The sequence below is a fragment of the Lissotriton vulgaris genome, chromosome 5 (assembly GCF_964263255.1).
Source record: "Lissotriton vulgaris chromosome 5, aLisVul1.2, whole genome shotgun sequence".
Lineage (NCBI taxonomy): Eukaryota > Metazoa > Chordata > Amphibia > Caudata > Salamandridae > Lissotriton > Lissotriton vulgaris.
Genome location: NC_141693.1, coordinates 284,702,563 through 284,727,704, shown reverse-complemented (window position 1 = coordinate 284,727,704; position 25,142 = coordinate 284,702,563). Strand labels below are relative to the sequence as shown.

At 44.4% G+C, this 25,142-nt stretch overlaps 1 protein-coding gene across 1 annotated transcript in view; it reads right to left on the bottom strand.

The window, feature by feature from the left end:
• Nucleotides 1–25,142, bottom strand: part of LOC147710710 (taste receptor type 1 member 3-like) — a 126,067-nt gene extending 100,925 nt beyond the window's left edge. Inside the window, exon 1 of the mRNA XM_086919382.1 lies at nt 25,001–25,142. Coding sequence (XP_086775508.1) covers nt 25,001–25,142 — 142 coding nt within the window. The remainder of the gene's footprint in view (nt 1–25,000) is intronic.

Sequence of the window (25,142 nt, the reverse complement as noted above, 5' to 3'; positions counted from 1 at the left end):
GCGTTACGGGGTCTGATAAGGTGGCCCAGTACCAATTGGTAAATGCACCTAGGGTACATATCGTAATTTAGAAAGAGAACAGCCAGGCTGTGGGTCTGATTAGCAGGCCCACAGCCAGAGAAAGTTGTAAACCAGTGAAACAAAAGCAAAAAATCTGGGTGATCATAGGATTGCAGACCCTACTCTCCTACAGGGGGGGTAGTAGATGGCAACAGATTGACTATCAGTAACTTTCAGGCAACTCCCTCTTTACAAAGGGATTTCCTGATGTGTCATATTGAGAAGAAAATACCAAAGTATCCCTGGGCCACACAACTAAATCAGAAAGTTACTTTTTAGGTCGAAGTCTACCAGACAGCAGAGCTGTCTGGCTTGCTAACAACCTGTTGGGCACCTCTGGAAAGCTTCCCTGGAAAGGCATCCTACCCATTGCTTACAATTGGCTTTGTGGTTTGTAACTCTCATTTGGTTGCTTTCTATTTGCTGGCTATATATTTTTTAGGCTGTCCAGCTTGGGTTTATCTCTTCCGTTACCCAAACCCAATTTACTGTATGCTTCCATAAGTACTGGATTTCTGTAAATAGGCCTTTAATTCTTGTTCTTATATTGTCACATTTGCTGTTCATTCAACGTCAGAGGTCAATGTTAGGGAGCTTGGTGATTACTTTTCTTTCTCTGACTTTAAAGTGAGAGGATTTATGTGACAATCCTGCTGGCTACTGGTGGTGTGCTTGAGGAAAGCTGTAAGTTCTATACAATGTTATTTTTCTTCTAGCACACAACAAAATGTAATTTTCTCAAAATGAACTGTGCAAATATTTCTGAATATATCAGAATTAGAAAAGCACAAATGAAGCACATTTTTGGGTAATTCTCGTGTGGTGTAAACAACTATTTTAATACGATCGAAACAAATCAATACACAAGGTGATGCCATTTCCACACATTATCGTTTGGGCACTGTATACTTTTATCAGTTAAACGGTATGTCTGTGCAAATTTAGTGGTCATTTCAATTGAAGATGTGTTGTCTGTAATGGCAGTGCACTACCACACCATGCCTACTTCCCTTTACCCCACTCCACTCTAGTCTGTGCCACTCCACACCACTTCAGTCTACTCTGCACCACTCCATACTACGCCACTCCACTCCATGCCACTCCACACTGCATCACTGCACTCTACTCTGCACCACTCCACTCTACGTCACTTCACTCTACACCTCTCTACTTTTCACTGCTCTGCTCTATGTCAATACACTCTACACCACACCACCCATTGCACTCTTATCTACTGCATTCTACACCACTTCACTCTGCGCCACTGCACTCTATGCCACTGCACTCTATGCAAATCACTCTACTCTGCACCACTCCACGCCAATGCACCCATGCCAATCCACTCTATTGCACTCTAATCTGCGCTGCACTCTATGCCACTCTACTTTACTGTGCACCACTCCACTCTACTCTGAAACAATTTTCTCCATGGCACTGCACTCAGTGCCCTACACTCGGCACCACTGCACTCAGTGCCACTTCACTCTGCCTCACTTCACTCTACTCTGTCCCACTGCACCTCTGCACTCTACTCCCCATCACAGCACTCTATGCGATCTTTACTCAAAACCAATACACTCAGCACCACTGCACTCTATGCCAATCTACTCTGCAACACTGCACTCTACTCCACTCTACTCTACTCTTCAACACTTTACGCCACTGCACTATACACCACTGCAATCGATCCCATTGTACTCTACATCACTGCACTCTATGCAACCCCATTCTATTCTGCATCACTGTATTCTATGCCACTGCTCTCTATGCCACTCTACTCTGTACACTCTAATCTACTGAACGGCATGCCAATGAACTCTATGCCACTCTAATATACCCCATTGTCCATCCACGACAGTCTACTCTGCAACAACACACTATCTGCTACTGAACTGTATCCTACTCTACACCACTACACTCTATGCCACTGCACTCTGCACTCCTCTACTCCATGCTAGTAAACTCTACACCACTTCACTCTAGACCACTCCACTCTACACCGCTGCACTCTACTCTTCGCCACTTTGCTTTATACCACTCTACTCTTCCATGCTGCACTCTCCACCACTGAAATCTATGCCACTCTTCTCAGCACCACTACACTCTATGTCACTGTCATCTACTCTGCACAACTCTACTCCATGTCCCTCTACTGCACTCTACACCAATGCACTACAGAACACAACACTCTACGTCACTCTAATCTGCATCGCTCCACTCTATGCCACTGCACTTTACATCAATCCACTCTAATCTACTCTACACCACTGCACTCTATGACACTGCACTCTATGCCACTGCACTCTACATCACTGCACTACTTGCCATTCTTTTCCACTTGCGCCATTCCACTGTATGCCACTCCACACTACGCCAATGCAATCTACCCTGCACCACTTCTCTCCCTGCCACTCTATTCTATGGTGCTGCACTCTACACCACTGCACTCAACTCCAATGCACGCTACATCACTTTACTCAAAACCAATTCATGCTGCACTACTGCAGTCTATGCCAATCTACTCTTTACCACTGCGCTGTACGTAACTATACTCTAGTCTGCAACACCCGCTCTATGCCACTGCACTCTGCACCACTTCACTCTAATTCACTTTACTCTGCTCAACTCTATGCCACTCTACTTTATATCACTGCACTCTATAGCACTCTACTCTGCAACACTGCACTCTATGCCACTCTGCTCTGTACCACTCTACTCTACTCTACTCTTTGCCACAGCACTCTACTCTACGCCTCTCTATTGCACTCTATGCCACTCCACTATACTCTGTGACACTGCACTCTATGCCAGTGCACTCTATGCCAATGCACTCTACACCACTCTAATCTACTGTCAACCTCTGCACTCTATAACACTGCACTCTACACCATTTCCCTCTACGTCTCTCTATTCTACTCTGCACCATTTTACTCTATGCCAGTGCACACTAACCCACTCTACTATGCAGCACTGCACTCTTCACCACTGCACTCAACACCAATCTAGTCTAGGCCACTTCACTTTATTTTGCACCACTCCACCCCACTCTACGCCACTCCACTATATGCCACTCTACTCTGCAGCACAACACTCTATGCCCCTTTACTGTACACCAATGCACTCTATGCCACTACTCTATGCTACTGCACTCTACCCTGCACCATTCCAATCTACCCTGTCCCACTCCACTCTACGCTACATCACTCTACTCTGAAGCAATCTACTTACGCGCCACCGCACTCTATGCTATTCTACGCTACTCTATTCTACATCGCTCTACTCTAAGCCACTACACTCTACTCGACTCTACTCTTCACCATTGCACTCTACATCACTTTACTCTGCACCGCTCGACTTTACACCATTGCACTCGACAACACTTTACTCTGCAACACTGCACTCTATGCCACTCTACTCTGCACCACTCTACTCTACGCTACAGCACTCTATGCCATAGCACTCTACTCTACGCCTCTCTACTGCACTCTACGCTACTCCACTATACTCTTTGACACTGCACTCTATGCCACTTCACTCTACATCTCTCTACTCTGCACATTTTTCTCTAGGCCAATGCACACTACCCCACTTCACTATGAACCACTGCACTCTTTACCACTGCAATCTACACTACTCTAGTCTAGGCCCTTACACTCTATTTTGCACCACTCCACTCTACGCCACTCCACTTTATGCAATTCTACTCTGCAGCACTGCACTCTATATGCCCCTGCACTCTTTGCCAGTGCACTTGATACCACTTCTCTATGCCACTGCACTCTACTGTCCACCACTCTACTGTACGCTGCTGCACTCTATGCCACAGCACTCTACTCTATGCCTCTCTACTGCACTCTACGCCACTTCACTATACTCTATGACAATGCACTCTATGCCACTTCACTCTACATCTCTCTACTCTGCACCATTTTTCTCTAGGCCAATGCACACTACCCCACTTCACTATGCACCACTGCAATCTTTACCACTGCAATCTACGCTACTCTAGTCTAGGCCCCTTTGCTCTATTTTGCACCACACCACTCTACGTCACTCCACTGTATTCCATTCTACTCTGCACTCTATATGCTTCTGCACTCTTCGCCAGTGCCTGCACTCTTCACCAGTACACTCGATGCCACTTCTCTATGCCACTGCACTCTACACTGCGCCACTCCATTCTACTCTGCACTACTCCACTCTACGTCAAGTCACTCTACTCTGAAACAATCTACTCTGCTCCACTGCACTCTATGCTACTCTACTCTACACCACTCTACTCTATGCCACTGCGATCTACGCCACTACTCTATGCCACTGCACTTTATCCTGCATCACTCCGCTCTACACCACTTAGTTCTACTCTGAAACAATCTACTGCCCACCACTTTACTCTGTGCCACTACTCTATACGCTACTCTACTCCTCTCTGCACCACTCCACCCTACACCACCACACTCTAAGCTTTGCCACTCTCTGCCATTCTACTTTACTTTTCACCACTATACTCTATGCCACTGCGCTCTATGCCACTCTACTTTAATCCACTGCACTCTGAACCAATGCACTCAACATCACTTTACTCAAACCAATCAAAACCAATGCACTCTACGCCAACTACTCTGCACCAAGGCATTCTGTGCCAGTATAATGTACTCTGCAACATAACACTCTATGCCACTGTACTCCACACCACTACGTGCTACATTCCTGCATGCTACACCACTCTAAATCATTGGCCTCCAAGTCACTGCACTCTGTGACACTTTATTCTACTCTGCACTATTGGACTCTATGCCTGCAGCCTGCCTGTGGGTATTTCTATGAGATAAAGATGAAACTCATGTTATTGAATGAAGATATTGCTTTTGGAAGTGAAGTCCACTGGAAAAAAGAATGAGAGAAAGAAATGAGGAAAATACAGAAAAGAAGAAAAAGAATGAAAGAAACAAGAAAGAAAGTGACTGAAATATGGAACAAAGCAGAGAATGCATGAAAGAGAGAAAAGGCAGAATGCAGCACGCTTGCAGAGAGGGAAAAACGAAGAGAAATATAAGCATTTCTCTTTGTTACGCCTGCTCTAATGAGGCACAAGGTTTTGGTGCTGCCCCAGGTTTACCTGATGTTGTAAATCTGGGGCAGTGTCACATTCCATTCGTGTTGAGTGGGGACACCGACTGCAACACCCATGACATGCCTTCCCGACACAGTGTGAGGCAACTTGCGCTGCCTCACTCCTTATCTACAAGGCCATGAAAAGCCACGCAGGGTGGCCTTACGTGGCCTTGTAGATATGGATAAGCCCTGTGCAATCCTGCATCCAATACATAAATGTTTGTTTGTGCCATTCCTTTGTTTTTGTGTATTGGATGCAGGATTGCGTCCCGCTCTATTGTTGCTTTTGCAAATTGAGTAAAATTGTAAAATTATCTAACGGAAAATTCTGTGTCCGGCTGGACTTTGTATACTTTAGTGCCCATTATGGCCTATATTTTATTTCATGTTATGCATTCGTCTCTCTAAGGACCATTGTTACAAGATATAAGTGACTCAGAGACTGCATATGATCTACTGATAGCTCAAGACCGACATGTTAAAGACTTAAATGAATGGAATTCTTCCAGTCGTAGGTGCTGTAAATGTATTTATTGCAGCAGTTTGATCTATTTTGTTTACAGCTTCAATTTTTTTTGACAAAACACCCAGACCTGGTAATGTTTCTGCAGCCATACTGGAGCTTAAAATATCTTCATCGCTGTTTTGCAGGCTTGGGGCCTTTGTTACGCCCCTGACCCGCCCATTATCCCTTGAGCGCACTGTTTAAAATGGTGGGTGGACATTTCAATGGAGCCACTCTAGAAAATTAGTTAAAGGGACTTGCAGAAGCCGCTGAAAGGGATTTTCCGAACACTTTACACCTATTGAAAACACATCTTTCCATACTCCAAATTTAGCAGTCATGAACCAAAAAACAGAAGATGCCGTCCAAGATTTACAAAGGTGTCACACAATGCAGGGCAGCACCCAAAGTTGTTGCTCTACATTGCATGAGAGGGAGCGAGCAGGAGAGCACCCTTTCTCTCTCCTCCCCTCTCTCTAGCAGGGCACAGAATGTTGCTGCGGAGCACCACACACACTTTTACACCCTAATGCAAGGGTGTGTGCGTGAGTCTAGCATAGGCTTTGTACTGGAAGAGTACCCTTCAGAAAAAAATACTATCACCAGACAAGTTTTAAAACTTTTGCTACTTTGGATGTGTGCTGTACAGTGTGGCAAACATGCAAAGTCAGAAAAGAAAGGTGTAATAAAAAGATTCTCATTTTTAATATCTGCATTCCGGCAGTGCTATTTTTTGGCACAAAATCCTGTCTACTATTGTTAGTAGATGGGGTTTTGCGTCAGAAAGGATGGGGGAGTGCATGGGAATGCCCATGTAATACCCATGTAGCACCCCCTTCATGCAAGTTAATGCAAAGCAGTGCTTCACACTAGTTTGCGTTACTGTTCCCTACAAACCAACACAAATACCGATTGGCTTTGGTTTGTAAATCCCCCAAAAGATTTTGCTTTGCATTAAAACAGTACTGCAAACCTGACACAAAACCTCTGTAAATCTTGGCCGGCGTCTGCCAATCCTTTTTTTCCTAAGCCACATTTAGAGCGAAAGTAAACCACTGGATTTCTGAATCTGGAGCCTGATCCGGCTCTGCTGGTAGAAACATTGCATCAGTGGTCCATGTGCCACTGGAACATTGGGTCATAGTGACAGTTGCCACACCGCATGTAGGGTGGGGCGACCATCACTCAGTTTTCCTGCATAGGTGTGCCGTGCGAGGAATGATGCTCCAATGCATGATAAATCTCCCTGTGTGTAAGGGCCATTGCTTTCCTATTTTTCTGAAACAAATGCATCATTTGAAATTTTGTTTTGGTAAAATAAAATTATTTTTATGAGTGGGGCCAAAAAAAAGTGACACCCGCTGAGCACATTGCCCTGCTATCAGTGGAATTGCCAATGATGGTGGTGGTTCTCCTCAAGGGGAGCAGTGGTCAGAGAGTCTACTGACCTGGCGAGTTGGTAGACTCCCAATCAAAGTATATATCACCCCTTTAACCCACACCAACTGGCCTCCTCCCACTGGCCTCCAAAAGGACGAGAGAAGGATTAGAAAGAAGACGGTCAACTGAGAGGCCTGTTAGGCCATGGCTCTTCTCTCACCATCCCACCACTCTTCTTTTTTAACCAGAACCATATACCTTCCATATGACTTCACTAAGGCTAGGCTCAGCCAGGAACTTTAGACTGAAGTGGTAAGATTGCTACCTTAATATATAGCAAAATAAATATTTAGGGTTCGATTAGGATGGCGGACGGACAAAGTCTGTCTGGGGCAGGGACCGTCCGCCACAAGGGCGGAGGTACCGTGCCCCGAATTATGATGCACCCGCCACAGTGGCGGGTGCATCCCGCAATTTTAACATTGCAACCAACGGTGCTGAAAGCATCATCCGCCGCAATGCTAAAAATGCATGTTGTGTGTTTCACAGCACAACATGACAGGCACTGCGCGGTGCATTGGCGCCACGGAAAGGCATTTCCCTCAGACCATCCTAATATGGCTGGTGGTGTCTGATAGACACCGCCACCATATTAGACCTTTTCCGCCACGGACGATCTTCCCGTCTGCCACGGTCCCCCCCGCCATTGTAGTATGGCCGGGGGAAATAGGTGGCGGACGGGCAAGGATGGTGGACGGATCGCCACCGCCTGCATGGCGGTGGCGATCCGTCCTCCATCCTAATCTGCCCCTTAGTACCGTCCATGTGAAAGACAAGCACCACTAACTAATTTAATTAATAATATGTTATTTTATATTAAATTAGAGATACTTGTGTATATAAAGATATGACTTTGCAGTACTCAAGGGAAAACACTTTCCTTTCAACCTTGGTTCAACGGTTCCTACAGGCACCAGGGTCTGATTGGCTTGTGATGATGTGTTCAGTAGTGTGTCTTTGTCTTGTTCATTATTAGGTAAATATGTTACCTTGAGTGGGTTGTGTGAGTCCTCTTGATGTGTGATGGATGCTGCTGGAGGGCTGTACCTAACTGAAGATGTATCATCAGGTAGGCATGCCCATTACCGTAGTCTGGCAACCCCCTTGTCATCGAGTGCTGTTTCATGCCATATTAGCCAGCTAATGGCATATTTGTACTATGTATGCTGTATGTTAGGTGTGCTGCCCTATGCTGTTTTGTAGTCGGATAGTTTGGGCCAATTGTACGAAGTTGCTCGTTTGTGATTGTCTAATAGCGATAAGGAAATCGCAAAGTGCAATGTACAACAGTGTGTTTGACACTGTTAACGATTCGCAGTGAGTCGAAAATGGACCTGCCTCATCAATATTCACGAGGCAGGTCGCAATTTGCAACCCATTGGGAATGGCTACAATCACAGGGATAGTGGCTTGCTGGGGTCAGCAGACTACTATGTCTGTGATTACTTTTTAAATAAAGCACTTTTTTTGTAATGCACCCCGTTTCCTTTAAAGGAAAACGGGCCGCATTTCAAAAATAAAAATGAAAAGCTACTTTTTCATTTTTTAAAGAGTAGGCAGTGCTCTTAAAAAATGTTGGCGCACATATTCACTAAGGGGAAGGGGTCCCTTGGGGACCACTTCACGTTTGGGAATGGCTTACCACCAACTTGAAGTTGGTGGTAACTTTGAATGTTTTGCGACTGAATTACCGGTTGCAAAACATTCCTATATGCCAATGTGACTCACTATTAGGAAGGGACCCCTTAATACGCCCCTTCCTAATAGTGACTCGCAAACCCAAATGTGCGAGTCAGTAATTGGTGATTGACTCGCAAATTCGGGTTGGTACATGCCAAAAAGCATTTTACCGGTCCCAAACGGCCTGCGGTAAAATGCATCGTACATCTGGCCCTTTGTGACATGTGTCATTAGAAAGTGCTCTTATGAGGATGGTGTAGTTAATTAGCGTTTGTATAGCACACAGCCTAACACACATCTGTATTGTGTTGGATTTGTGCACAATTGTGTGCCTCCTGTGTTCTGTTAGGTGTAATGTAAGCAACCTGTAGTTAGAGATGCTTGCTGTGATGAGTACGAGAAGCCACAGCAAAATGGCATATACATTTTGTCTTTGATGTATGTGCAATGTGATATATAGAATAGCTACTTTTGAATGTATGTTCTTCATTACTAGTGGGTGCTGGTGGAAGCTTCAGGATATCCAACCATAGATATATTCATGTGGTTTTATATATTTGTGGCATGTTCTGCCTGCAGTGTTACATTGACTACTCAGATGTCTAGTGGGAGCAGTGAAGACAGCACTAAAACATTTTGTTACGTAGGTGAGATGACTATCATTCTGTGGGTTCAAATTCTATATAAAGCTGTCAAATTAATTTTAAGCAATATCTAGCCACAATCATTCTATTGATGTGTTTGATGACACTTTTGTATCGTTTATTTTTGCTTTAAATGTAACAAACCTCAATCAGTCAAATGCAATATAAATGGGAATTTCACAAAATGTTTTGCTTATTTGTTGTCTCAAATTTATGGTATCTCCTAATAAATTGTCGGTGAGTGTCTTGTTGAGTGAGGCGCTATCCAGTGCCAGTCATGTTGAGAATGTAGAAAGCTTTTCTTTTTTTAGCGCTATTGTACATTACACATATGGTGTTTGTAGTATAACAGAAGTCTGAAGTATTTTAAGCAATCTTGGAAATTGGAAAAGTATCCAATGATGAAAGAAATGGTGATTGTGACCTTACGAGTATTGATAATATTCTACATGCACATATTACTGAGATAGCAGCTATGTAGTTAGTCTGACGAGATTAGGACTATCATGGACCAGGGTGGGGCGGCGGTCCTTGTACTCCTAGATCTGTCCGCTGCCTTTGACACGGTCGATCACTCCATCTTGATCGACCGTGTCACATCCTTAGGGTTACCCATCTTGCCAGGGACCTCATTGCTTCGTTTCTGGCCAACCGTACGCAGGCGGTGAAATTGGGCACTTGCTACTTGCCCACCTTCACCCTTCCGTGTGGGGTGCCCCAGGGCTCCTCGCTAAGCCCCACATTATTTAATATATATGTGGCGGATTTGGCGAGGGTTATAAAAGCACACGGGCTGCGCTTAACCACCTATGCGGATGACACCCAATTGGTGTTGGCGGTGCATAAGGATGGAACAGCCGTTGCTGCAAGATTCCAGGAGGGGATGTTGGCCATTAGCTCATGGATGTCGAGTAACTGCTTGAAATTAAATTCGGACAAGACCGAGGTGTTGACCTTTGGCAACCTTTCGCCGGAATGGTCTTCCATCTGGTGGCCCAGTGAAATGGGCTCACCTCCCACTCCGGTTGCCAGGGTCAGAAACCTCGGTGTCATGTTCAATGACAAGCTGTTATTCAAGCACCATGTGACTGCAGTGGTCGCATCCTCCTTCTATATGTTGAGGAAGATTAAGAAGCTGTTGCCATATCTCCCTCCAGCTGCAGGAAAAACACTGATCACCACCCTCGTTTTTTCTAAGATGGACTATGGCAACGCTCTCTTCCTCAACACGCAAGAACAGGTTTTAACCAAACTGCAATCAGTTCAAAATGCGGCAGCCAGAATCCTGCTCGGCATCCCCAGTCACCGCCCCACCTCCTCGGCCATACGTCATCTGCATTGGCTAAGAGTCAAGAGTCAGATTAAGATTAAAGCACTCTGTATCGCCTACAAGGCTATCCATGCCTCAGGACCCAGGTTCCTTAAGGATGCTTTTCGGATCTATGCCCCTAAAAAAATCACTTTTCTCATCCTGCACCTACCTCCTCCCTGTCCCACGTACTAGAACCACTACCTGGGGAGATAGACGTTTCCTAGTAGCAACCCCCAGGATGTGGAACTCTCTCCCTTTGTCCGTCAAAATCAGTCCCACTCTCATCATGTTCCGTAAACTTCTGAAAACCTGGTTATTCAATCAATGATTCATTTGGCTGCTCTCTGTCCCAGGAAGTTCGATATGCGCGGAGACACCCCGGGGTAGTTGTGCGCAATAAAAATCCCAAAAACATAAACATAAACATAAATAAGAGCTATTTCCATTGAAAAACGCCCTTTTTTATTAACTAATAATGTGTGTGCTATTCTCAAAACAGCACACCTTTAACAAACAGCTCAGATCTTTAAATTCCAAGATTTATGCAGATTCATCTGGGATGGAGGTAAAGAGGAGTTAAACAAGCATTAGAAATGCAATCGGGCTCGGATTTATTTGAGTTTGAGCTAATGGCATTGTAAATGCCAAGGTATTGTTACTATGTGTTATGGAGTGTGTTCATGTGGTGTGTACTGCCAGTGATCTCCTTGTGAGTGTGAGAATATTGCACCGTTACTGCCTGTGATGTCCTTCTTGTGAGTGTGAGAAGCTTGCACCTCTGCTGCCTGTGGTCTCCTTGTGAGTGTAAGAAGCTTGCACTGCTGCTTCCTGTGATGTCGTTCTTGTGAGTGGGAGAAGATTGCACCTCAGCTGCCTGTGGTCTCCTTGTGAGTGTAAGAAGCTTGCACAGCTGCTGCCTGTGATGTCCTACTCACTACTCTACTCTACTCACTACTCTACTCACTACTCTGCACTCACTACTCACTACTCTACTCACTACTCTACTCACTACTCTACTCACTACTCTGCACTCACTACTCACTACTCTACTCACTACGCTACTCACTACTCACTACTCTGCACTCACTACTCACTATTCTACTCACTACTCTACTCACTACTCACTACTCTACTCACTACTCACTACTCTACTCACTACTCTACTCACTACTCTACTCACCACTCTACTCACTACTTACTACTCTGCACTCACTACTCTGCACTCACTACTCACTACTCTGCTCACTACTCACTACTCTACTCACTACTCACTACTCTCCACTCACTACTCTACTCACTACTCACTACTTTCTACTCACTACTCTACTCACTACTCACTACTCTACTCACTACTCACTACTTCTACTCACTACTCACTTCTCAACTCACTACTCTGCACTCACTACTTTACTCACTACTCTACTCTACTCACCTCACTACTCTACTCACTACTCACTACTCTACTCACTACTCTACTCACTACTCTACTCACTACTCTACTCACTACTCTGCACTCACTACTCACTACTCTGCACTCACTACTCTGCTCACTACTCACTACTCTCCACTCACTACTCTACCCACTACTCACTACTCTACTCACTACTTTCTACTCACTACTCTACTCATTACTCACTACTCTGCACTCACTACTTTACTCACTACTCTACTCACCTCACTACTCTACTCACCTCACTACTCTACTCGCCTCACTACTCTACTCACTACTCACTACTCAACTCACTACTCACTACTCTGCACTCACTACACACTACTCACCTCACTACTCTACTCAATACTCTACTCACTGCTCACTACTCTCACTACTCACTACTCTCCACTCACTACTCTACTCACCTCACTACTTTCTACTCACTACTCTACTCACTACTCACTACTCTACTCACTACTCACTACTCTACTCACTACTCTACTCACTACTCACTACTCTACTCTCTACTCACTACTCTACTCTCTACTCACTACTCTACTCACTACTCACTACTCACTACTCTGCACTCACTACTCACTACTCTGCACTCACTACTCTGCACTAACTACTCTGCACTCACTACTCACTACTCTACTCACTACTCACTACTCTCCACTCACTACTCTACTCACTACTCACTACTCTACTCACTACTCCACTCACTACTCTGCACTCCCTACTCACTACTCTACTCACCACTCTACTCACTACTCACTACTCTACTCACTACTCACTACTCTACTCACTACTCTACTCACTACTCTACTCACTACTCACTACTCACTACTCTACTCACTACTCACTACTCTACTCACTACTCTGCACTCACTACTCACGACTCTACTCACTACTCTACTCACTACTCACTACTCTGCACTCACTACTCACTACTCTACTCACTACTCTGCACTCACTACTCACTACTCTACTCTCTACTCTACTCACTACTCACTACTCTGCACTCACTACTCACTACTCTACTCACTACTCTACTCACTACTCACTTCTCTACTCACTACTCTGCACTCACTACTTTACTCTCTACTCACCTCACTACTCTACTCTCTACTCTACTCACCTCACTACTCTACTCACTACTCTACTCACTACTCACTACTCTACTCACTACTCACTACTCTGCACTCACTACTCACTACTCACCTCACTACTCTACTCACTACTCACTACTCTACTCACTACTCACTACTCTGCACTCACTACTCTGCTCACTACTCACTACTCTACTCACTACTCTACACACTACTCTACTCACTACTCACTACTCACTACTCACTTCTCTACTCTACTCTGCACTCACTACTTTACTCTCTACTCTACTCTACTCACTACTCTACTCACTACTCTACTCACTACTCTACTCACTACTCACTACTCTACTCACTACTCACAACTCTGCACTCACTACTCTGCACTCACTACTCACTACTCTGCTCACTACTCACTACTCTACTCACTACTCACTATTCTCCACTCACTACTCTACTCACTACTCACTACTTTCTACTCACTACTCTACTCACTACTCACTACTCTACTCACTACTTCTACTCACTACTCACTTCTCAACTCACTACTCTGCACTCACTACTTTACTCACTACTCTACTCTACTCACCTCACTACTCTACTCACTACTCTACTCACTACTCTACTCACTACTCACTACTCTACTCACTACTCTGCACTCACTATTCACTACTCTGCACTCACTACTCTGCTCACTACTCACTACTCTCCACTCACTACTCTACCCACTACTCACTACTCTACTCACTACTTTCTACTCACTACTCTACTCACTACTCACTACTCACTACTCTGCACTCACTACTTTACTCACTACTCTACTCACCTCACTACTCTACTCACCTCACTACTCTACTCACTACTCAACTCACTACTCACTACTCTGCACTCACTACACACTACTCACCTCACTACTCTACTCACTACTCACTACTCTCACTACTCACTACTCTCCACTCACTACTCTACTCACCTCACTACTTTCTACTCACTACTCTACTCACTACTCACTACTCTACTCACTACTCACTACTCTACTCACTACTCTACTCACTACTCACGACTCTACTCTCTACTCACTACTCTACTCTCTACTCACTACTCTACTCACTACTCACTACTCTGCACTCACTACTCTGCACTCACTACTCTGCACTCACTACTCTGCACTCACTACTCACTACTCTACTCACTACTCACTACTCTCCACTCACTACTCTACTCACTACTCAACTCACTACTCTACTCACTACTCCACTCACTACTCTGCACTCACTACTCTACTCACTACTCTACTCACTACTCACTACTCTACTCACTACTCACTACTCTACTCACTACTCACTACTCACTACTCTACTCACTACTCACTACTCTACTCACTACTCACTACTCTACTCACTACTCTGCACTCACTACTCACTACTCTACTCACTACTCTACTCACTACTCACTACTCTGCACTCACTACTTAACTCACTACTCACTACTCTGCACTCACTACTCACTACTCTACTCACTACTCTACTCACTACTCTACTCACTACTCACTACTCTGCACTCACTACTCACTACTCTACTCACTACTCTACTCACTACTCACTACTCCCTTCTCTACTCACTACTCTGCACTCACTACTTTACTCTCTACTCTACTCACCTCACTACTCTACTCTCTACTCTACTCACCTCACTACTCTACTCATTACTCTACTCACTACTCACTACTCTACTCACTATTCACTACTCTGCACTCACTACTCACTACTCACCTCACTACTCTACTCACTACTCTACTCACTACTCTACTCACTACTCACTACTCACTACTCTAATCACTACTCACTACGCTGCACTCACTACTCACTACTCTGCTCACTACTCACTACTCTATGCACTACTCTACTCACTACTCTACTCACTACTCACTACTCACTACTCACTTCTCTACTCTACTCTGCACTCACTACTTTACTCTCTACTCACCTCACTACTCTACTCACTACTCTACTCACTACTCTACTCACTACTCACTACTCTACTCACTACTCACTACTCTGCACTCACTACTCACCTCACTACGCTACTCACTACTCTACTCACTACTCTGCACTCACTACTCACTACTCTGCACTCACTACTCTACTCACTATTAACTACTCACTACTCTACTCACTACTCACTACTCACTACTCTACTCACTACTCACTACTCTGCACTCACTACTCACTACTTTACTCACTACTCTACTCACTCCTCTACTCACTACTCACTACTCTGCACTCTCTACTCACTACTCTACTCACTACTCTACTCACTACTCACTACTCACTTCTCTACTCACTACTCTGCACTCACTACTTTACTCTCTACTCACCTCACTACTCTACTCTCTACTCTACTCACCTCACTACTCTACTCACTACTCTACTCACTACTCACTACTCTACTCACTACTCACTACTCTGCACTCACTACTCACTACTCACCTCACTACTCTACTCACTACTCTACTCACTACTCACTACTCACTACTCACTACTCTACTCACTACTCACTACTCTGCACTCACTACTCTGCTCACTATTCACTACTCTACTCACTACTCTACTCACTACTCTACTCACTACTCACTACTCACTACTCACTTCTCTACTCTACTCTGCACTCACTACTTTACTCTCTACTCTACTCTACTCACTACTCTACTCACTACTCTACTCACTACTCACTACTCTACTCACTACTCACCACTCTGCACTCACTACTCTGCACTCACTACTCACTACTCTGCTCACTACTCACTACTCTACTCACTACTCACTACTCTCCACTCACTACTCTACTCACTACTCAGTACTCTACTCACTACTCACTACTCACTACTTCTACTCACTACTCACTTCTCAACTCACTACTCTGCACTCACTACTTTACTCACTACTCTACTCTACTCACCTCACTACTCTACTCACTACTCTACTCACTAATCTACTCACTACTCACTACTCTACTCACTACTCTACTCACTACTCTGCACTCACTACTCACTACTCTGCACTCACTACTCTGCTCACTACTCACTACTCTCCACTCACTACTCTACCCACTACTCTTTACTCTACTCACTACTTTCTACTCACTACTCTACTCACTACTCACTACTCACTACTCTGCACTCACTACTTTACTCACTACTCTACTCACCTCACTACTCTACTCACCTCACTACTCACCTCACTACTCTACTCACTACTCACTACTCAACTCACTACTCACTACTCTGCACTCACTACACACTACTCACCTCACTACTCTACTCACTACTCTACTCACTACTCTCCACTCACTACTCTACTCACCTCACTACTTTCTACTCACTACTCTACTCACTACTCACTACTCTACTCACTACTCACTACTCACTACTCTACTCACTACTCTACTCACTACTCACTACTCTACTCTCTACTCACTACTCTACTCTCTACTCACTACTCTACTCACTACTCACTACTCTGCACTCACTACTCTGCACTCACTACTCTGCACTCACTACTCACTACTCTACTCACTACTCACTACTCTCCACTCACTACTCTACTCACTACTCACTACTCTACTCACCACTCACTACTCTGCACTCACTACTCACTACTCTACTCACTACTCTACTCACTACTCACTACTCTACTCACTACTCTACTCACTACTCACTACTCTACTCACTACTCTACTCACTACTCACTACTCTGCACTCACTACTCACTACTCTACTCACTACTCTACTCACTACTCTACTCACTACTCACTACTCTACTCACTACTCACTACTCTGCACTCACTACTCACTACTCTACTCACTACTCTACTCACTACTCTACTCACTACTCACTACTCTGCACTCACTACTCACTACTCTACTCACTACTCTACTCACTACTCACTACTCACTTCTCTACTCACTACTCTGCACTCACTACTTTACTCTCTACTCTACTCACCTCACTACTCTACTCTCTACTCTACTCACCTCACTACTCTACTCACTACTCTACTCACTGCTCACTACTCTACTCACTACTCACTACTCTGCACTCACTACTCACTACTCACCTCACTACTCAACTCACTATTCACTACTCACTACTCACTACTCTACTCACTACTCACTACTCTGCACTCACTACTCACTACTCTGCTCACTACTCACTACTCTACGCACTACTCTACTCACTACTCTACTCACTACTCACTACTCACTACTCACTACTCACTACTCACTTCTCTACTCTACTCTGCACTCACTGCTTTACTCTCTACTCTACTCACATCACTACTCTACTCACTACTCTACTCACTACTCTACTCACTACTCACTACTCAACTCACTACTCACTACTCTGCACTCACTACTCACCTCACTACTCTACTCACTACTCTACTCACTACTCTGCACTCACTACTCACTACTCTGCACTCACTACTCTACTCACTACTCACGACTCTACTCACTACTCACTACTCTACTCACTACTCACTACTCTGCACTCACTACTCACTACTTTACTCACTACTCTACTCACTACTCTACTCACTACTCACTACTCTGCACTCTCTACTCACTACTCTACTCACTACTCTACTCACTACTCTGCTCACTACTCACTACTCTCCACTCACTGCTCTACTCACTACTCACTACTCTGCTCACTACTCTACTCACTACTCACTACTCTGCACTCACTACTTTACTCACTACTCATCTCACTACTCTACTCACCTCACTACTCTACTCACTACTCTACTCACTACTCACTACTCAACTCACTACTCACTACTCTGCACTCACTACTCACCTCACTACTCTACTCACTACTCTACTCACTATTCACTACTCTACTCACTACTCTGCACTCACTACTCACTATTCTGCTCACTACTCATTACTCTACTCACTACGCACTACTCTCCACTAACTACTCTACTCACCTCACTACTTTCTACTCACTACTCTACTCACTACTCTACTCACTACTCACTACTCTACTCACTACTCTACTCACTACTCTACCCACTACTCACTACTCTACTCTCTACTCGCTACTCTACTCTCTACTCACTACTCTACTCACTACTCAATACTCTGCACTCACTACACACTACTCTGCACTCACTACTCTGCACTCACTACTCACTACTCTACTAACTACTCACTACTCTTCACTCACTACTCTACTCACTACTCACTACTCTACTCACTACTTTTTACTCACTACTCTACTCACTACTCACTACTCTGCACTCACTACTTTACTCACTACTTTACTCACTACTCTACTCACTACTCTACTCACTACTCACTACTCTACTCACTACTCTACTCACTACTCTGCTCACTACTCACTACTCTCCACTCACTGCTCTACTCACTACTCACTACTCTGCTCACTACTCTACTCACTACTCACTACTCTGCACTCACTACTTTACTCACTACTCATCTCACTACTCTACTCACCTCACTACTCTACTCACTACTCTACTCACTACTCACTACTCAACTCACTACTCACTACTCTGCACTCACTACTCACCTCACTACTCTACTCACTACTCTACTCACTATTCACTACTCTACTCACTACTCTGCACTCACTACTCACTATTCTGCTCACTACTCATTACTCTACTCACTACGCACTACTCTCCACTAACTACTCTACTCACCTCACTACTTTCTACTCACTACTCTACTCACTACTCTACTCACTACTCACTACTCTACTCACTACTCTACTCACTACTCTACCCACTACTCACTACTCTACTCTCTACTCGCTACTCTACTCTCTACTCACTACTCAATACTCTGCACTCACTACACACTACTCTGCACTCACTACTCTGCACTCACTACTCACTACTCTACTAACTACTCACTACTCTTCACTCACTACTCTACTCACTACTCACTACTCTACTCACTACTTTTTACTCACTACTCTACTCACTACTCACTACTCTGCACTCACTACTTTACTCACTACTTTACTCACTACTCTACTCACTACTCTACTCACTACTCACTACTCTACTCACTACTCTACTCACTACTCTGCACTCCCTACTCACTACTCTACTCACTACTCTACTCACTACTCTACTCACTACTCTACTCACTACTCACCTCACTACTCTACTCACTACTCACTACTCTGCACTCACTACTCACTATTCTACTCTCTACTCACTACTCTACTCACCTCACTACTTTCTACTCATTACTCTACTCACTACTCACTACTCTACTCACTACTCACTACTCTACTCACTACTCACTACTTTACTCGCTACTCTGCACTCACTACTCACTACTCTACTCACTACTCTACTCACTACTCACTACTCTACTCACTACTCTACTCACTACTCTGCACTCCCTACTCACTACTCTACTCACTACTCTACTCACTACTCTACTCACTACTCACCTCACTACTCTACTCACTACTCACTACTCACTACTCTGCACTCACTACTCACTATTCTACTCTCTACTCACTACTCTACTCACCTCACTACTTTCTACTCATTACTCTACTCACTATTCACTACTCTACTCACTACTCACTACTCTACTCACTACTCACTACTTTACTCGCTACTCTGCACTCACTACTCACTACTCTACTCACTACTCTACTCACTACTCTACTCACTACTCACCTCACTACTCTACTCACTACTCACTACTCACTACTCTGCACTCACTACTCACTATTCTACTCTCTACTCACTACTCTACTCACCTCACTACTTTCTACTCATTACTCTACTCACTATTCACTACTCTACTCACTACTCACTACTCTACTCACTACTCACTACTTTACTCGCTACTCTGCACTCACTACTCACTACTCTACTCACTACTCTACTCACTACTCACTACTCTGCACTCACTACTCTCTACTCTACTCACTACCCACTACTCACTACTCTGCACTCACTACTTTACTCACTACTCTGCACTCACTACTCACTACTCTACTCACTTCTTTCTACTCACTACTCTACTCACTACTCTACTCACTACTCACTACTCTACTCACTTCTTTTTACTCACTACTCTACTCACTACTCTACTCACTACTCACTACTCTACTCACTACTCACTTCTCTACTCACTACTCTGCACTCACTACTTTACTCTCTACTCTACTCACCTCACTACTCTACTCACTACTCTACTCACTATTCTACTCACTACTCTACTCACTACTCACTACTCTGCACTCACTACTCACTACTCTACTCACTACTCTACTCACTACTCTGTACTCACTACTCTATTCACTACTCTACTCACTACTCACTACTCTACTCACTACTCACTACTCTGCACTCACTACTCACTACTCTACTCACTACTCTACTCACTACTCTACTCACTACTCTACTCACTACTCACTACTCTGCACTCACTACTCACTACTTTACTCACTACTCTACTCACTACTCTACTCACTACTCTACTCACTACTCTACTCACTACTCACTACTCTGCACTCACTACTCACTACTCTGCACTCACTACCCTGCTCACTACTCACTACTCTACGCACTACTCACTACTCTCCACTCACTACTCTACTCACTACTCACTACTCTACTCACTACTCTACTCACTACTCTACTCACTACTCTGCACTCACTACTTTACTCCCTACTTTACTCACCTCACTACACTACTCACTACTCTACTCACTACTCACTACTCTGCACTCACTACTCACTACTCACTACTCCACTCACTACTCACTACTCTGCACTCACCTCACTACTCTACTCACTACTCTACTCACTACTCACCTCACTACTCACTACTCTACTCACTACTCACTACTCTGCACTCACTACTCACTATTCTACTCTCTACTCACTACTCTACTCACCTCACTACTTTCTACTCACTACTCACTACTCTACTCACTACTCTACTCACTACTCACTACTCTACTCACTACTCTGCACTCACTACTCACTACTCTGCACTCACTACTCTACTCATTACTCACTACTCTACACTCACTAGTCACTAATCTGCACTCACTACTCTACTCACTACTCTACTCACTACTCACTACTCTGCACTCACTACTCACTAATCTGCACTCACTACTCTGCACTCACTACTCTACTCACTACTCACTACTCTGCACTCACTACTCACTACTCTACTCGCTACTCTGCACTCACTACTCACTACTCTGCACTCACTACTCACTACTCTACTCACTACTCTACTCACTACTCTGCTCACTACTCACTACTCTCCACTCACTGCTCTACTCACTACTCACTACTCTGCTCACTACTCTACTCACTACTCACTACTCTGCACTCACTACTTTACTCACTACTCATCTCACTACTCTACTCACCTCACTACTCTACTCACTACTCTACTCACTACTCACTACTCAACTCACTACTCACTACTCTGCACTCACTACTCACCTCACTACTCTACTCACTACTCTACTCACTATTCACTACTCTACTCACTACTCTGCACTCACTACTCACTATTCTGCTCACTACTCATTACTCTACTCACTACGCACTACTCTCCACTAACTACTCTACTCACCTCACTACTTTCTACTCACTACTCTACTCACTACTCTACTCACTACTCACTACTCTACTCACTACTCTACTCACTACTCTACCCACTACTCACTACTCTACTCTCTACTCGCTACTCTACTCTCTACTCACTACTCAATACTCTGCACTCACTACACACTACTCTGCACTCACTACTCTGCACTCACTACTCACTACTCTACTAACTACTCACTACTCTTCACTCACTACTCTACTCACTACTCACTACTCTACTCACTACTTTTTACTCACTACTCTACTCACTACTCACTACTCTGCACTCACTACTTTACTCACTACTTTACTCACTACTCTACTCACTACTCTACTCACTACTCACTACTCTACTCACTACTCTACTCACTACTCTGCACTCCCTACTCACTACTCTACTCACTACTCTACTCACTACTCTACTCACTACTCACCTCACTACTCTACTCACTACTCACTACTCTGCACTCACTACTCACTATTCTACTCTCTACTCACTACTCTACTCACCTCACTACTTTCTACTCATTACTCTACTCACTACTCACTACTCTACTCACTACTCACTACTCTACTCACTACTCACTACTTTACTCGCTACTCTGCACTCACTACTCACTACTCTACTCACTACTCTACTCACTACTCACTACTCTACTCACTACTCTACTCACTACTCTGCACTCCCTACTCACTACTCTACTCACTACTCTACTCACTACTCTACTCACTACTCACCTCACTACTCTACTCACTACTCACTACTCACTACTCTGCACTCACTACTCACTATTCTACTCTCTACTCACTACTCTACTCACCTCACTACTTTCTACTCATTACTCTACTCACTATTCACTACTCTACTCACTACTCACTACTCTACTCACTACTCACTACTTTACTCGCTACTCTGCACTCACTACTCACTACTCTACTCACTACTCTACTCACTACTCTACTCACTACTCACCTCACTACTCTACTCACTACTCACTACTCACTACTCTGCACTCACTACTCACTATTCTACTCTCTACTCACTACTCTACTCACCTCACTACTTTCTACTCATTACTCTACTCACTATTCACTACTCTACTCACTACTCACTACTCTACTCACTACTCACTACTTTACTCGCTACTCTGCACTCACTACTCACTACTCTACTCACTACTCTACTCACTACTCACTACTCTGCACTCACTACTCTCTACTCTACTCACTACCCACTACTCACTACTCTGCACTCACTACTTTACTCACTACTCTGCACTCACTACTCACTACTCTACTCACTTCTTTCTACTCACTACTCTACTCACTACTCTACTCACTACTCACTACTCTACTCACTTCTTTTTACTCACTACTCTACTCACTACTCTACTCACTACTCACTACTCTACTCACTACTCACTTCTCTACTCACTACTCTGCACTCACTACTTTACTCTCTACTCTACTCACCTCACTACTCTACTCACTACTCTACTCACTATTCTACTCACTACTCTACTCACTACTCACTACTCTGCACTCACTACTCACTACTCTACTCACTACTCTACTCACTACTCTGTACTCACTACTCTATTCACTACTCTACTCACTACTCACTACTCTACTCACTACTCTGCACTCACTACTCACTACTCTACTCACTACTCTACTCACTACTCTACTCACTACTCTACTCACTACTCACTACTCTGCACTCACTACTCACTACTTTACTCACTACTCTACTCACTACTCTACTCACTACTCTACTCACTACTCTACTCACTACTCACTACTCTGCACTCACTACTCACTACTCTGCACTCACTACCCTGCTCACTACTCACTACTCTACGCACTACTCACTACTCTCCACTCACTACTCTACTCACTACTCACTACTCTACTCACTACTCTACTCACTACTCTACTCACTACTCTGCACTCACTACTTTACTCCCTACTTTACTCACCTCACTACACTACTCACTACTCTACTCACTACTCACTACTCTGCACTCACTACTCACTACTCACTACTCCACTCACTACTCACTACTCTGCACTCACCTCACTACTCTACTCACTACTCTACTCACTACTCACCTCACTACTCACTACTCTACTCACTACTCACTACTCTGCACTCACTACTCACTATTCTACTCTCTACTCACTACTCTACTCACCTCACTACTTTCTACTCACTACTCACTACTCTACTCACTACTCTACTCACTACTCACTACTCTACTCACTACTCTGCACTCACTACTCACTACTCTGCACTCACTACTCTACTCATTACTCACTACTCTACACTCACTAGTCACTAATCTGCACTCACTACTCTACTCACTACTCTACTCACTACTCACTACTCTGCACTCACTACTCACTAATCTGCACTCACTACTCTGCACTCACTACTCTACTCACTACTCACTACTCTGCACTCACTACTCACTACTCTACTCGCTACTCTGCACTCACTACTCACTACTCTGCACTCACTACTCACTACTCTGCAATCACTACTCTGCACTCAATACTCACTACTCTGCACACTCACTCTGCACTCACTACTCACTACTCTGCACACTCACTCTGCACTCACTACTCTGCACAGTCACTCTGCACTCACATTGTTGTGTGGTACCGAGTAACAGCGCTTTCCAACACAATGTCTTGACTTGACCCACGCGAGGCAAAATCCCAGGAACCTCTTTGTTCCCTGTCAATCTGAGAAAATCTATTTTTAAAATGGGATGCTTTCAGGGACCCACTGTGTTGGGGTGAAAACGGTGGGAAACTATTTTACACACAGCTGAAATTGAGGTTTCAGATGTGCAATCACTTCGGAATCAATCAGGTTCCCGACGAAATTGTGAATCAGGAGTTCAAAAGTTCAAGAGCGGCCCTCTTTCTGAGACACAATGGCAAAAGCACCGATTTCCTAACTACACGGGCAGAATACCAACAAGTAAATCATTTCTCTGTGAAATGTGTAAATCTCTAAAACACCTTCACCTGCGGCTCCTATCTCCACGAGACGACCACCGGGGTGTTCTGCCAGCGCCATGCTCGGCTGAGCCCATTCATGTAGACCAGAGAGCTGCTTACCGCGCACAAAGGGCCCCTTGGTGCTGGCAACCTCCAGCAGCCGCTCCAT